Source organism: Stegastes partitus, unplaced genomic scaffold (assembly GCF_000690725.1).
Source record: "Stegastes partitus isolate 25-593 unplaced genomic scaffold, Stegastes_partitus-1.0.2 Scaffold242, whole genome shotgun sequence".
NCBI lineage: Eukaryota > Metazoa > Chordata > Actinopteri > Pomacentridae > Stegastes > Stegastes partitus.
The window spans coordinates 284,411-299,682 of record NW_007577973.1 but is presented as its reverse complement, the minus strand read 5'-3'; the positions used below and the strand labels follow the sequence as shown (position 1 = coordinate 299,682).

The window sequence follows — 15,272 nt, the reverse complement described above, 5'->3', positions numbered from 1 at the left end:
TTTTTTTTGCATTGACTGATGAATCTTTAATTGGTAATTCCGATCAGTAAATAGATTATTTCCAGCAGTTTTGTTTCTTGTTCATTCGCCTCACTTGTCTGGTATGGAGCAGATTTTAGATGATGTGCTGCTGTTTCAAAATTCCAGGTGAAAGAGAAATTTGTTTGGTTTTCTTTGCAGCTCCAGGGATGCTGCTGTTTTAATATTATTATTTGTGTACAAGATTAAGAAAAAATAAAACTTTTTAAAGGTATTGCTCAGAAAACAAAATGGCATAACATCATAGATGAGCAAAAAAGTACAATACATTATGGGAAATAAATAAAAGTAAGCTAAAATAACACTAGAATAGTAAAGGTAATGGTGAAAATCTTTGAAGTGATGAGCCAGAACTCTCAGCTCATATATCTTCACATCCTAACAGTGAAATTTTAAAGTATAAATATTAAGGCTGGACCTGAATTTTGGAATATGTTTCTTGGAGGCAGGGTTGCAATGTCATCATACTGTATGTGTCAGTGAATAAACCATTGGAAAATGTATTATTGGCAAGTTCCCTGAATTGACCACTTTTTGTAAAATAACACATTTGTCATGAAAAATCTAAATGTCATGTCAAGAGTGAACTGTAATTTACTTCAAATATTCGGTACAAGTCTTCATGAGTGAATTTGGTTCATAGATACCACTAGATATGTATTCAGCTGGGTTTTATGTGGAATTGATCTGTCTGAAGTCCTCTAATCTACAGTTTTATTTGTACTGCATGTATCCTTTCTTTCGTGTTGTCAAATGTTGTATGTTGAAATTTTTGACCAGGTTATGACAGATCCAGACTGTCCTAAGAGTCAGTAGTAGAGTGTAAAGAACTAATTCCTCTTGTCGTGTTTCTCAGTTTGATTACTACAACTCCATGCTCATCAACACCATGGACGAAGACGGAAACTTCGTGGAACTCGGCGGAGAGTTTCCCCTCGAGGAGAACGAACATTTCAACAAACTGCTCGTCAACACTCAGCAAAGCAACATCCAGATTCCCACCAACGTTTACAACAAAGGTCAGAGGAGCTTTACACCTGAAGGTCTCTGCTGCCCCTGTTCCCCATGTTCCCCAAAGAATCAGAATCAGAATCAACTTTACTGGTTGAGTTTGTAGACACAAACAAGGAAGTTGACTCCGGTGAGCCTTAGCTCTCTGTATGACAAATCAAGAAATTAACTAGAACAATAAAATAGGAGTAAGAACAATAAAATAAGAGTAGGCAATAAATAGTAGTATTTGTAAGTATTTACAATATGTCATAATGTGTGCAAAGCAGGGCTACAGAGGTAGATGTGGTAACATTTAAAACAGTGCAGATATGTGTGGGTGTGGGCTGTTGCACCGTGGTTCCTTAGTCTCTGAGACTCTGGAGAAGTTTATCAGAGTAACAGCCTGGGGGTAACAAACATGTCCCTGTGTCTGATGGTTTCGGTGTACAGTGTTCTGTAGCGCCTTCCGGACGGGAGGAGTTGAAAGGGTTTGTGAGCAGGGTGTGAGGGGTCTGCAGAGATGTTACCTACCCGCTTCCTGACCCTGGACAGGTATAAGTCCTTTATGGAGGGCAGGTCGGCCCTAATTATCCCTTCTGCAGACCTGATTATCCTTTGCAGTCTGTGTTCCTCCTGTTTGGTGGCCGACCCAAACCAGACAGTGATGGAAATGCAGAGGACAGACTGAATGATGGCGGTGTAAAAGGTGATCAGCAGCTCTTGTGGCAGGTTAAACTTCCTGTGTTGTCACAGGAAGTACAACCTCTGCTGGGCCTTTTTCCGGACAGAGTCTATGTGGGGAGTCCACTTCAGGTCCAGAAAGACTGGATCCCAGAAACCTGTCCAAAGTAGACACTGTGTTGTTGTTGATGGTGAGGGCGACGGACGTCAGGGAGTTTGTCCCAAAGTCCATTGTCATCTCCGTAGTCTTGAGTNACAACCTCTGCTGGGCCTTTTTCCGGACAGAGTCTATGTGGGGAGTCCACTTCAGGTCCAGAAAGACTGGATCCCAGAAACCTGTCCAAAGTAGACACTGTGTTGTTGATGATGGTGAGGGCGACGGACGTCAGGGAGTTTGTCCCAAAGTCCATTGTCATCTCCTCAGTCTTAAGTGGATTCAGCTCCACGTGGTTCTGACTACACCAGTGGACCAGCTGTTCCACTTCCTGTACAGACAGGAAGTGGAACAGCTGGACTGCAGACTCATCACAGATTACAGTGCTGTTGTCCGCATACTTTTCACAGAAGGATCCCCTGAGGTGCAGTCGTTATTGTAGGGTGCCAGTGCTAAAATCTAAAATGTTTCTACCCTTTGTGCAGATCCTAACATCCTCAATGCCATCTACAACTCAGAGGCATTGAATGATGTCTTCATCAATAACTTCCAGAAGGATCCGACACTCACCTGGCAGTACTTTGGCAGTTCCACTGGCTTCTTCAGGATCTACCCTGGTGAGTTCAGCATTTTTGTTCTGGAAGTTAGACGAGATGGACTTTCCTTGTATTTGTTTGTCCCACTCAAGTTAAATTACACATTTTTGTTCTACTACAGCATTATTTCCTAAGTTAATCATATGTCTTGTTTTTTTGTTTTTTTCTCGAGGAAATATTTACATACCAATAGTGGGAAAAAACATGTTTTGCATCTTTTGCTTGCATGATGCTTTTGCATTAACTAGCTTATTCTTCTCCGTGTGTGTGTGGATGGAGCCAGTACAATTGTAATTATAAATCCTGCTGTTGAACTCGCCAGTTAGGTGGATTTATCCATGCATGTTTTGTGTGTTATTTTAACATCAGCTATGTGTGTGAGTAGTGTGCTGTGACTTGACTCCATGTGTTCTCTGTCAGGTATTAAATGGACTCCAGACTCCAACGGCGTGGCAGCCTTTGACTGCAGGAACAGAAACTGGTGAGTTTGTGAACAATGTCTGAGGGTGCTTCTCAGTGCCTTCTAACACTCCTCACAGGACAGTTAAAAATATAACCTATATGAAAGTTTTCTGATTTGGGAGCTTTATCATGGATATTGTTCGGTAAAACTGGGTGGGGATGGTTATTAGAAACTAATACCGAAGAGTTGGTTCTAAGAACAGAAATAAACTCTTTAATTGGCTCAGGGTTTCCAGCCTTCTCTCCAAGAGGTTTTGTAGTGATAAAGTCACAATACTCTATAATTTGCTTTCATTATTAACACAACCACAACAGGGCCCTTGTATGAACAGGTAGTTTAAACACACATGGACATAATTTCTTTGGTTACTTTCTTTTTTTTTATCTGGAACTAAGCAGGATTAGATTTTGTTTGTTTGATCACCCACTGACACTCACTAAATTTGCACTGTTTACTGTTTTGAACTATACTAAATACTTCAGTGTTCTGCAGTAAACACTGTGACAAATGGATTCTTAAGTTTAGCCTATTAAAAAAAAAGGGTTAACACGCCAGCCACAGAGAAAAAGAAACACAAACCCTGCATTCTCTTTTGTCTTTCTCTGCCTCAAAGATAAACTAGACAAGAATGCTGCATGCTTTTCTGTGTGGGTGTAAGAAAAGTCTGTGCAATGATGAACATTTGTTGAGTCATCACCTCTGACCCCAAACCTAACCTCCATTAAACTGATATTTATATGCTAGACTACTGTATTGTAAGGTGGTATTGTTATTGTGCCCACTTGCTGTATATTTTCTTTCATAATAACAGAAATTAGGAGGAAAATCCTTTTGTAACACTGAATTTCAGTCAGTCTAAGGCGGAATACCTCTGGCTTTGTGTCAGCTGAGCAGCGGCCAGCTGTAGTCCTGATCCTGTGCAAAAGACGATAAGCTGCTCCTTAGCCGGGTTACTGCAGCCCACATGGCACCATATGTGACTGTTCATGCATTTCTAAATAATATCAGGGAACCGCATATGTCCCCGAACACCTCGTCATACTGCATTACTGCTGCTGAGCTGCCAAACCTGATGCATTTATCTGCAAATGGAAATTAATAGGGACACATTTATGGGCTGATGGGAAAGTTCCATATTCAAAAGATACGAGGTGTGTCAGAAAAGTTCCAGGACTGGTGTCACAAAAGATATTCAAACTACAAATCAGGAGTTTTCCCCTTCAGAAGATCAACCAGCACGCCTACATAGAGATCCTTTTGCTTTGTTCGGTGCGCCAGAAGAGGCGAGAGTTGTGGCAGGACCAGTCGTGGCTGCTTCACCATGACAACGTGCCTGCTCACAACGCCCTGAGCATCCGACAGTTCCTGGCTGAGAACAACATCGCAGTGCTGGAGCAACCTCTCTACTCACCCCACCTGGCTCCGTGGGATTTTTTTTCCTCTTCCCCAAGCTCAAGGGGTCATCAAGGGGACCCGTTTTGAGGACGTGGACGACATCAAGATGGCTGTGACGATGGAGCTGTGGAGAATCCCAGAAGAATCCTTCCAGGAGTGCATGGTGGTGTGGCAGAGAAGACTGGGGAAGTGCGTTAAGACTCCAGGAGGATTACTTTGAAGGGGAAAAGTTGTAGTTTGTAGTTTGTATTTGACATATATTTTTCGTGACACCAGTCCTTGAACTTTTCTGACACACCTCGTATACTGACTTCAGTTGTGTTTGTGTCTGTGCTTGTAAACCTTTTATTTTCGTAGCAGTTTTCATCTCATAAAGCCTTTTTACTAGTCTATTATGGAGTGTGGAAATCATTACTGACTGGCTTTGGTAAAACATTTAAAGGTTTCCAAGAATAACATTTAATATTTTTGTTTGATTATGTGGGATTAAAATTACAAATATCAAAAGCATCTAGTTACAATTACACTGTGCCTACCTAGATTTTTATTCCTCACTATAAGGTCATACAGACTAGACAAAGTCTAAATCAAATTAAAGCAGCAGAAATTCCAAATGTGCTTACAAGTCTAAACTGTAAAACATCTTAAAAGTGTTCGCAGAAGTAATTGCAGCTGCAGTGGTGAATAAGATCATAGGAAAATGCTATGAAATATAAAAAANCGATAAGCTGCTCCTTAGCCGGGTTACTGCAGCCCACATGGCACCATATGTGACTGTTCATGCATTTCTAAATAATATCAGGGAACCGCATATGTCCCCGAACACCTCGTCATAATGCATTACTGCTGCTGAGCTGCCAAACCTGATGCATTTATCTGCAAATGGAAATTAATAGGGACACATTTATAGGCTGATGGGAAAGTTCTATATTCAAAAGATACAACATGTGTCAGAAAAGTTCCAGGACTGGTGTCACAAAAGATATATTTCAAACTCAAACTACAAATTAGGAGTTTTTCCCTTCAGAAGATCAACCAGCACGCCTACATAGATATCCTTTTTGCTTTGTTCGGTGCGCCAGAAGAGGCGAGAGTTGTGGCAAGACAAGTCGTGGCTGCTTCACCATGACAACCGCCTGCACACAATGTCCTGAGCATCCGACAGTTTCTGGCTGAGAAGAACATCGCAGTGCTGGAGCAACCTCCCTACTCACCCCACCTGGCTCCGTGGGATTTTTTTCCTCTTCCTCAAGCTCAAGGGGGTCATCAAGGGGACTCGTTTTGAGGACGTGGATGACATCAAGATGGCTGTGACGATGGAGCTCCCAGAAGAATCCTTCCAGAAGTGCATGGCGGCGTGGCAGAGAAGGCTGGGAAAGTGTCTTAGACTCCAGGAGGATTTACTTTTAAGGGGAAAACTTGAAGTTAGTAATTTGGATTTGAAATATATTTTTCGTGACACCAGTCCTTGAACTTTTCTGACACACTTCGTATATTGACTTCAGTTGTGTTTGTGTCTGTGCTTGTAAACCTTGTGTTTTTGTAGCAGATTTCATCTCACAAAGCCTTTTTGCTAGTCTATTATGGACTGTGGAAATCAAACATTTAAAGGTTTCCAAGAATAACATTTAATATTTTTGTTTGATTATGTGGGATTAAAATTACAAATATCAAAAGCATCTAGTTACAATTACACTGTGCCTACCTAGATTTTTATTCCTCACTATAAGGTCATACAGACTAGACAAAGTCTAAATCAAATTAAAGTAGCAGAAATGCCAAATGTGATGACAAGTCTAAACTGTAAAACATCTTAAAAGTGTTCGCAGAAGTAATTGCAGCTGCAGTGGTGAATAAGATCATAGGAAAATGCTATGAAATATAAAAAATTTAACAGCAAGGAGTTTTGTTCAGTAGAGATTTGTAGCTGAAACTTAGTAGAACTTTGGCCTGTCTCCTTTGGCATGGCGGTAAAATGACTGTCACATGCAGTTACCTTTGCTCTACCATAATATGATTGAAATGCAGACCGCGTCCGCCTCTGCCTCCCTCTTTCCACAGCTTCTGATGCCATTACAGGTATCTTGAACATCATTTCTGCAGTGTCAAAACTCCAAGTTTAACTACGCAGAATTTCAATCCAAGTCCTTGCCATGCAAGTGCAAGTAATTGTCATGATTTTTTTTTTTTTTTTTTGGTCACACACTGTGGCGCTGATGTTAGTCTAGAGGTGGCCTCAGTCTCCTCCATTCACTGTGTTCAGGTACATCCAGGCAGCCACATCTCCGAAGGACATCATCATCATGGTGGACATCAGCGGCAGCATGAAAGGACTTAAGATGACTATCGCCAAACACACCATCAACACCATCCTGGACACACTGGGAGAGAATGACTTTGTGAACGTCATTGCTGTGAGTCACACATACATCACATACAGACTATGTCATCAGCATTAACAGCATTATGTTACTTGTTTTACACAAACAATGACTGCTTTGGACAATTGCAAGACCAGAAAATAAACTTAGTATACAAGTGTTTAAGGTAGCTATGTTTAGCTGGGCTTTTTTGCCACACCATCTTGGTGCGTTCATGTTTGGTAATCAGCTCAGAATGATGCTTGAGGTTCTGAAAGCCTGTTATTCACCAGACAGCACACACCAAAAAGCGCAAAGAATCAGAAGAATTAGAATACAACTTTATTGATCCTTTTGGTACAAGACCTCAGGGAAATTGCTACAAAAAAAAGAAAAGCCTCCTCTTCAGCAAGCTAGACTGACTTTTACTGAGACATTTAAAATATATGTCTGGTAATTTTCAGTGTTTTCTTATCGTCAACATATCCCATGAAGAGACCGCACAGTGAAATGAACCTACGATAAAAGCAGGCTGTGTGTCTGAACCCTGATTTGAATTCTCGTCTAACACATAGAGCTCCTTTGTTGTCCAAAAACTTTTAAATGTACAATACTGAGCCATGCCACTGCACTAACGTACATCTTTTTTTATCACAAAAACATGGGTATAGTGGTTGATTTAGAGACAGTAGTGATCACTTGGGTGACTGTGGCTCAGGTGGTAGAGTGGTTGTCCTCTGATCATAAGGTTGGCGGTTCAATCCCCCGCCCCTCCACAGTTGAAGTCTCCTTGGGCAAGACGCTGAACCTGAAGTTGCTCCTGGCAGCTCTGTCGTATAAATGTGTGTGTGAATGAGAAAACATTGCAAACACTTTGAGTGCCACTAAGGTAGAAAAGCACTATATAAGTGCAGTCCATTTACTTTCACTGTGCCTGAATTTCATAAATTCAAAAAGGACAAAGAATCCACCTCTCACCTGCCCTGAGTCACCTGTTGTAATTTGTAGCAGATGCCTCACAGGAACTGCTTTTCAGTGAGATGTTCTCTGTATTAGTGCCGGGACAGCACGCACTAATATCTGTGGTTGAGACAGATTAGCTACATTATTCTAAACAGACTGCCGATATTTGCTAGTAGGATAAATTTACAGTAGTTTATGTCTTTGCGTGGGATTTGAAGATCTCCTGCCTTTAAAAGAAAATGTCATGCTGAAGATAATGCATATTGTTAGTTGTGACTATAATTTCTCACTTTAAATTCGATACTTATTTCTACTAACTACAAGCAAGTGGTCTCACTTTGCCAGCCTATTCTGTAGAACATAAAGGTCTGGTCTGCACTACAGCATCATTCTGCTTTTAGGGAAAAATGGCCCTGTCTTGTTTGTATTTCTTTAAACCAATCACAGTCCTCGTCGTTGGGGCTAAGCAGAGGATGCAGTTCTGGTGTTTCCTCAACATAGTGGCTGGTGTAATTGTGTTGGTGAAACGTTTGCATGCAGGGAGATCAGCATTGTGATTAAAATGAATCATTAACCAAAATAAACTAGCTGTATTTTACAAATCCTGGGCAAAACTTGAAACTTTTGATGTGGTAGGTTGCAGCTCAGAGATTGTTGTTGTTGTTTCCTGGAGCAAAGAAAATGTGCAGATAGTGAATGGGAAGGACAAGGCTGCCTGAAATGAGCAGCCAGTAAGTGACAGCTAGAAGTCTGCCTCACCTGGCATCAAACTTGTACCCCACAGCTGCATTACCAAAGACTTTGGGCATGTCCACACTCTGGGCACTTCATATTGTGAATGCTGGACTCACATAGCAGCCCCTTGAGCCAAGAGCAAGATTACTACAGAATAAAGCACAGTAGCAAATGACAGCATTGGAAAGTACTGCAAGTGGCCTGTCACTGTCAGATATTCACATCGTCTGGGAGAGTCTATTCCTGCTGGTAGCTGCTACTAACTGACCCTGGGAAGCTTTCTTCACTGGTCCAGCGGTTTGAACCATGACTTTTCTCTTGAACTGTACCTGCGTGTCTCTTCCTGTCTGCAGTACACTGACTACGTCCGCTATGTGGAGCCATGCTTCAAAGGCACTCTGGTCCAGGCCGACTTGGACAACAGAGAGGTAAGACCATTATCTGCTTCATGGAGGCTTAAAGAGTTGATAAGGTGTCTTAGCACCCATACACATTCACACATAGGGATGCACTCAGCATGAGCCTGTTGGCCTACTTGTTGGTGCCACATCAGAAACCACAACAAGTCAACCTGAAGCTCCAGGTGTGTTTGTGTTGGGAGGGAGGGGGCTGTAGCCAAAGACCTTCTAGCTGTGAGGCTACAGTGCTAAACACCTCGCCACTGTGCCAGAAATGTGTTTCTGTATGGCAGCACAATTAGTTATTTTACATTATCCTACATATTAGGCTGAAAAAATCTGTTTGTATATGACTTATGGGAAAATAATGAAAGTAGTATAAGAAACATCTCCTCTTCTTTCAGCACTTTAAGCTGTTGGTGGAGGAGCTTCATGTTAAAGGAGAAGCCAAGATCAAGAACGCCATGAAGGAGTCCTTCAAAATTCTGAATGAGGTGTGTGTCCCTCTTTGCCCTCAGAGGTCAGAGGTCACCTCTCCTGTGAATCAAAAGCATGCATTTTCTTTTTAACATAAAGCTGTACAAGTTTTAGACTTTAATCTTTAAAGAAGTATAAATGGACGTTGAAGCTGTTGCTGTGTATAAACTCGTGTGTGTCTGTTTGAGTGCAGGCGAGAGCAAATGGTCAGGGCAGCATGTGTAACCAGGCCATCATGCTCATCACAGACGGAGCCATGGAGGACTTTGAGTCTGTCTTTGAGGAGTTCAACTGGCCTGACCGCAGGGTGAGGATCACAACCTGAGATCAATAACATTTTGCCAAAATGTATTCTTTGTCAAACAACTCTAGGAATGTAGTAGGAGACATGTCTGTGTAGATTCTCAGTCATCATGGTGTTTAGCTTTTTCAAAACTAGGATAAAGGCTTGTCCTAGAATCGGGATATAAAGTTTATATGCACAGAATGTGAAGGAATTCCACGACTGAAATATAATAAGGGAGATATGCCAAAGCTTTGAGTAAGTGCACACCGATATTGATTCAACCTATGAGACTTTACAGAGTGCAAAACCTCTGTGTGTTACATGCACAAACACAGAAACAGGATACTTTTAATACCCTTTCATAACCAGGATCATGTTCACGTAAACAGAAAAATCATGCAGTCTGAGCTTGGTGTAAACAAGTGTGGTTCTGTGCTTAGGTGCGAGTCTTCACCTACCTGATCGGCAGAGAGATGACTTTTGCTCAAAACACCAAGTGGATCGCCTGCAACAACAAAGGTCAGTCGTCTGCGTGTGTGCACATGTTTTGTGTTTTTTTTGTGCATGGGTTTGCTTCATATGTGCTCATGTGGCTTTTGTTAGGTTATTACACACATATCTCTACACTGGCCGACGTGCAGGAGAATGTCATGGAGTACCTGCATGTGCTCAGCCGGCCAATGGTCATCAACCACGACCATGACATCATCTGGACAGAAGCCTATATGGACACTGTGGTGAGCTGAGCTGGCCAATCAGAGGCCATATACAGATCTGAGCCTTTACTACGTTTCCATTTGGGGGTGAACTGCTCCTTTCAGTCAGCCTGTTGTACAGTTGTCATCGTCTTCATTACCATCTAATCATCACTGTCACTTCATCATCATCTGTCTGTTTCCTTCCTGTCACCTTGGGCTCATTCTCCCATCATCCTCTGGACCTTCCCTTTTATCACTCGGCCAGCTTCCTAACACAAAAGAGGTAAAGATGATAAGAAGTTACAGTTCTAGATAAATAGTTCTTTGTCTGTTGGTATCACACAGAGTTCCAGAAGGTTTTGGTTTGGATTGTAATGACTTTATCCGCAGTGAACATTACTGGGTATTTAAATTCATACGACGCTGCCAGCAGTGCTACACTGCCACCTGGTGTTTAACCTCAGACCTGCACTGCTGACATGTAATCTGTCTGCATTAACACTTTTGAGTGTTTGTGTCTGAGTATGACAAAGACAGAACCTAAATCAAACTTGGACACCAAAACACACTATTTGAAGCACAGGACAGCCAACACATTATATTCCTTATAAAAATACTCTAAGATACAATATATGACAGTATGTCAGTGATACCACAGAGACATTTTTAGGTTTGTTGTCACTTGTTGCCACTGTGGAGATCAATTCTGTCTATACCAGCATTTGAAATCATTATCTTTACAAGTTCTTTCCTTGATCATATATGTTGAATGTGTGCCAGAACTTGCGCACTGCGTGTTAAATGTTCTCCTGTTTCTCAGCTCTTCACGACCAAAGCTCAGAGTCTGCTGCTGATGACCTCAGTGGCCATGCCAGTGTTCAGCAAAAAGAAGGAGACGGTCAGTGTCAGCTCTCATGAATCTTACAATGAAGAACATTATGTCACATTATGAAGTATTTATGCTATTAATTTAATGAGTTATGCTGGTTGGTTGTTCTTTGGTCCAGACTAGCATCACCATCAGCAAAGTAAAGTATTTGTCAATATTTAAGCTCACACAGAATTAACTGTTGGATGCTACATCACAATGGGAACAGGGGCCTGTCCTGTAAATATTTGTACCACTTCATGCTGCCTACTTGTTACTCTTGTGTATGCTAAAGAACTGAATTTGTTCCAAGTTTTGTACATCAAGAGGTGTGAAGCAGTATTAACAGGAGAAAATGCACATGGAACTTCACGGGCAAATGAGAAGCAAACTAAAACGTTGGTGGAAACACACCGAAACTGTTGCTGCATTAAACATCACAGCCTGATGAGAGTTTATATTTCTGTTTCCAATCTCTATATAATAAAGTAATACTGTAATGCTGAGTTTTGTCCGTGTTGCTGTCGTCAGCTGTCCCATGGGATCCTGCTTGGTGTGGTTGGCTCCGACATCCCACTGATGGAAGTGATGAAGCTGGCTCCCAGATACATGGTGGGTTCAGCTGTGTAGCATAGATGATATTTGAAGTGTTTGAATCTACATTTTTTTCTGCTTCATCTTTTGTTTTATTTATTCAGCATATAAAATAACACAACAGATTTCACAATTAAAGTATAAATATTAGCATTCCTTGTTTTGTGGTTCCCTCTCAGCTCGGAGCTCACGGCTACGCCTTCCTCATCACCAACAACGGCTACATCCTGGCTCACCCTGACCTTCGACCTCTGGTGAGTTCTGCTTTTGGACTGCAGGTTTAAATAATTGTCGTGGACAAATTTAGCTCAGGAGCCCTGCGGCAGCAGCTCTGATTTACTAGATCTATATTTAAAGTGTTACAGTGTAGCAAATGTCCTGAAGGGTACATTAAGGAGAAAAGGTATTAAATATGTATAAGGAGAGTTATACAGTATTTCACTACACACACACACACACACACTCAGTGACAGTGTCTCCTTTGTCCTACAGTATAAAGATGGAAAGAAACTGAAGCCGAAACCAAACTACAACAGTGTGGATCTGTCTGAGGTGGAGTGGGAGGATACAGACGAGAAGGTAAACACAGACAGATTGTTTCAGGACACGGGTATTAATGTTTTGTTTTTTTCTGATTTTACTATTTGAATGTGAAGCAGCAAAATGAGGAAAGATGCATGAGCATTGTCTTTGAATAAAACACCTCACATACAGGAATCTCAATACAATTTGACTCCATGTTAACTCTTTCACCCACTGGCTGTATAGTTTATTATAATATGACCTGTTGCCACCATTTTGACAAGGTCACTGACTCAGATAGCTATTCAAAGCACTCTATATAGCTAAAATAGTGAGGCTTCTTTGTACTGGTATGATGGTAGCAGAAGAAGCATTGTTGTGCTTTATTTCTGTTGCATAAAATGTTGTAGTGCTGCAGTAGAAAATTTAAGAACAGGTTCAGTAACGTAACTCTTTACTGACATCTCGCTGTTGGCAAAAATAGCCAAAAGTTTCAATTCAACTTTTTCTTGTACTTTCAGCTGAGGACAGCCATGGTGAAGGGACAGACAGGTGGACTTACCCTGAGCATCAGAGCATCTGTGGATAAAGGGGTGAGGAATCAATCAGCTCACACATCGTTTGGTTTCCATCACAAACTGTTTTTCATCCAGCTGAGGCATTAAATAATCTCTGCTAGAGTTTTACAGAAGCAACATTCCCCTCATTGGGATCCGATTAAACAATGAAACTTCCAAGACTGCAACTGACACACTACAAGCAAATAGCAGACGAAACTAACATGGCAAAAACGAAGTCGTTGCACACAGTTGGAAAAAGAGCAAAAAGGGAAGTAACTGCTCAGAAAATGAAAAAAACAAACAAACAAAAATCAGTCACTATAAAAGATAGAAGTGGAAGAACCTATTTGGAATAGGATAGATCTGTAGTTTAAAGCAAGACCAGTAGGGGGGCCTGTAGTACAGACCAGGATTTACTGTTAGCAAGCAGAGGAAGCGGTCAGGGGAGGCAGGGAGGCTCTCAAGAAAAGTTCAAAATAATAATAATAATAACAATGTTAAGATAAAATAACATTTTACACTTATCTGAACTATAAATTTGTTTCCTATTTGATTCCAGTCACTTTGATGATTTTTATCGCCAAATTACTAAATTTGCACATTTCCTGTTCAAATACTGGGGGCAAATGTTGGGTGCAGCAGCGATGAGCCGATCCCAGCCTCGGACTGCGTTATCCTTCACTGGGTTCATTTATGCAATTAGGCGCGTCCCAGTTGCTTTCTGTTTCCAAGTTGACAGTATGTCGCCAATATAACGTTTATTATACAGCCTGACTTTCCACAGTCGGACTAATATCTTTAATGAATGTGTGTGACATATTTAGTCTTGTTGATCGGACATAAAACCAGCCATGAACCTCATCGCACATCGTTGTTTGTGAGTTAACTTCAAGTTTAACACTGAGCCTTCAGGACTTCAACAGTAGTTTACTTCTTACTGGGTCACCGTAGTAACTTGGATGATGCAACACACCCTGCTCCGGAACAACATGTTCGAGATCACAGATCGGTCCGTATTCAAGCACTGCCTACTGATTAAACAAAAATGTAGGAGGGTCTTTAAGGAGAGCAAGAATTTTTAGAGTTGAAAGTGATTTCAAAGAAGGGTGATTGGATAGCAATACATTTCTAACACAGAGACTGATAAAGCACTTAAGCCTAGTGATTGTTAACCTTGTAAAATTTGCAGAAAGCCTACTTGCTGGTTTGTGTTTATATTTGTTATTTACTTGCTCCCAAGACCATTTAACACCACCAGAGGTGTAAATGATAGAATGAACTAAAACTAAAGCTGCCATAGTGATGACATTAAATGAGATTACTCATTTAATCATCCTTGTTTCACCACTTAATAGTTTTATTACTTGATCATTTATTCTTAGCATAAAGCATAAAGGGACTACATCTGCATTTTTGATACACAATCTTGTGATGCATAATAATAGTCAAACTGAATCTATACGAAGAAACCTTCTTCTAAGCAACGTGTACACATTTGTAATTATAGTCAGATCATGTCATATATGTGGCAGGGACATTATTTCATATATTGCATTATTATTACATTATGTTACATGATATATACAGTTGTGTTGCTTATAATCTGAATTATATTTTAAAACTGTTTGTTTCAGGATTGTAGTTTGTTTCTCTTGTAGATATGCAGCTTTAGATTTGTCCATTTGCAATAGATCATCTGGTGTCAGTACAGCATCAGATTACATCCTGATTGTGTTGATGCTCTCTTATTGTTCATGTATGATTGAAACGCTTAAGACGACACTTGACAATGAATCACAGCATCGCTGGTGATAAGATGAATTCTCTCCTCATCCAACAGAAAAGACCTCTGTACCTCGTCAACAACTATTTCTACACGAACATTGATGAGACACCTTTCAGGTAAATCAGCCCTTTTCATTGCAACTTTATTTACTTTATCAACATTAAAGGTCTTTCTGAGAAGCTCCTGTAGTGATGATAATGACTTTAATATACCCCAAAAGATCCTTCAAGTGTCCCTGGTATGCCATGAACTAGATGATCCTTTTTGACACGTCTGTATGTGCACCAGCCAAGTGCCTTTTCCTTCTTACTGCTGATGTGTTTTGAACTGACTGATGTTATGACACTAAAACCAGCACTGTTCAAAAAAAAAACCAAAACATATTGTGTAGATATTCAGGCTCATTTTACCATCGAGGATTCTTTCTGTGCTCACACTGTCTGTCCATAATATAAGATGAAACCTGAAATTTAAGCAGCTTTTCCTTTTAAGCAGTATAATGTGTTGTGATGGTAGAAATTAACTTTTTGAAGCATTGAACCACGATGAAGCAACTGTGTTGACCAAAGTTCACAGATTCTAAGAGTGTATTACAGCTGAAATGGTGACATCTGCTGGCAAAACCAGTTGTACTGCATTTACATGGATGGATTTAGTCTCACGTTTCCAGTTGAAACAATCTGTGTTACTGTGGCAAAATGAAG

General features: G+C 40.7%; 1 protein-coding gene across 1 annotated transcript in view; it reads left to right on the top strand.

The window, feature by feature from the left end:
* LOC103357258 (voltage-dependent calcium channel subunit alpha-2/delta-4-like) overlaps nt 1–15,272 on the top strand; it is a 76,072-nt gene that overhangs the window by 15,037 nt on the left and 45,763 nt on the right. Inside the window, 15 exon segments of the mRNA XM_008281737.1 lie at nt 836–1,058; nt 2,353–2,484; nt 2,884–2,944; nt 6,585–6,735; nt 8,733–8,807; nt 9,182–9,271; nt 9,448–9,561; nt 9,981–10,059; nt 10,144–10,277; nt 11,059–11,136; nt 11,638–11,718; nt 11,880–11,954; nt 12,193–12,279; nt 12,744–12,815; nt 14,623–14,684. Coding sequence (XP_008279959.1) covers nt 836–1,058; nt 2,353–2,484; nt 2,884–2,944; nt 6,585–6,735; nt 8,733–8,807; nt 9,182–9,271; nt 9,448–9,561; nt 9,981–10,059; nt 10,144–10,277; nt 11,059–11,136; nt 11,638–11,718; nt 11,880–11,954; nt 12,193–12,279; nt 12,744–12,815; nt 14,623–14,684 — 1,514 coding nt within the window.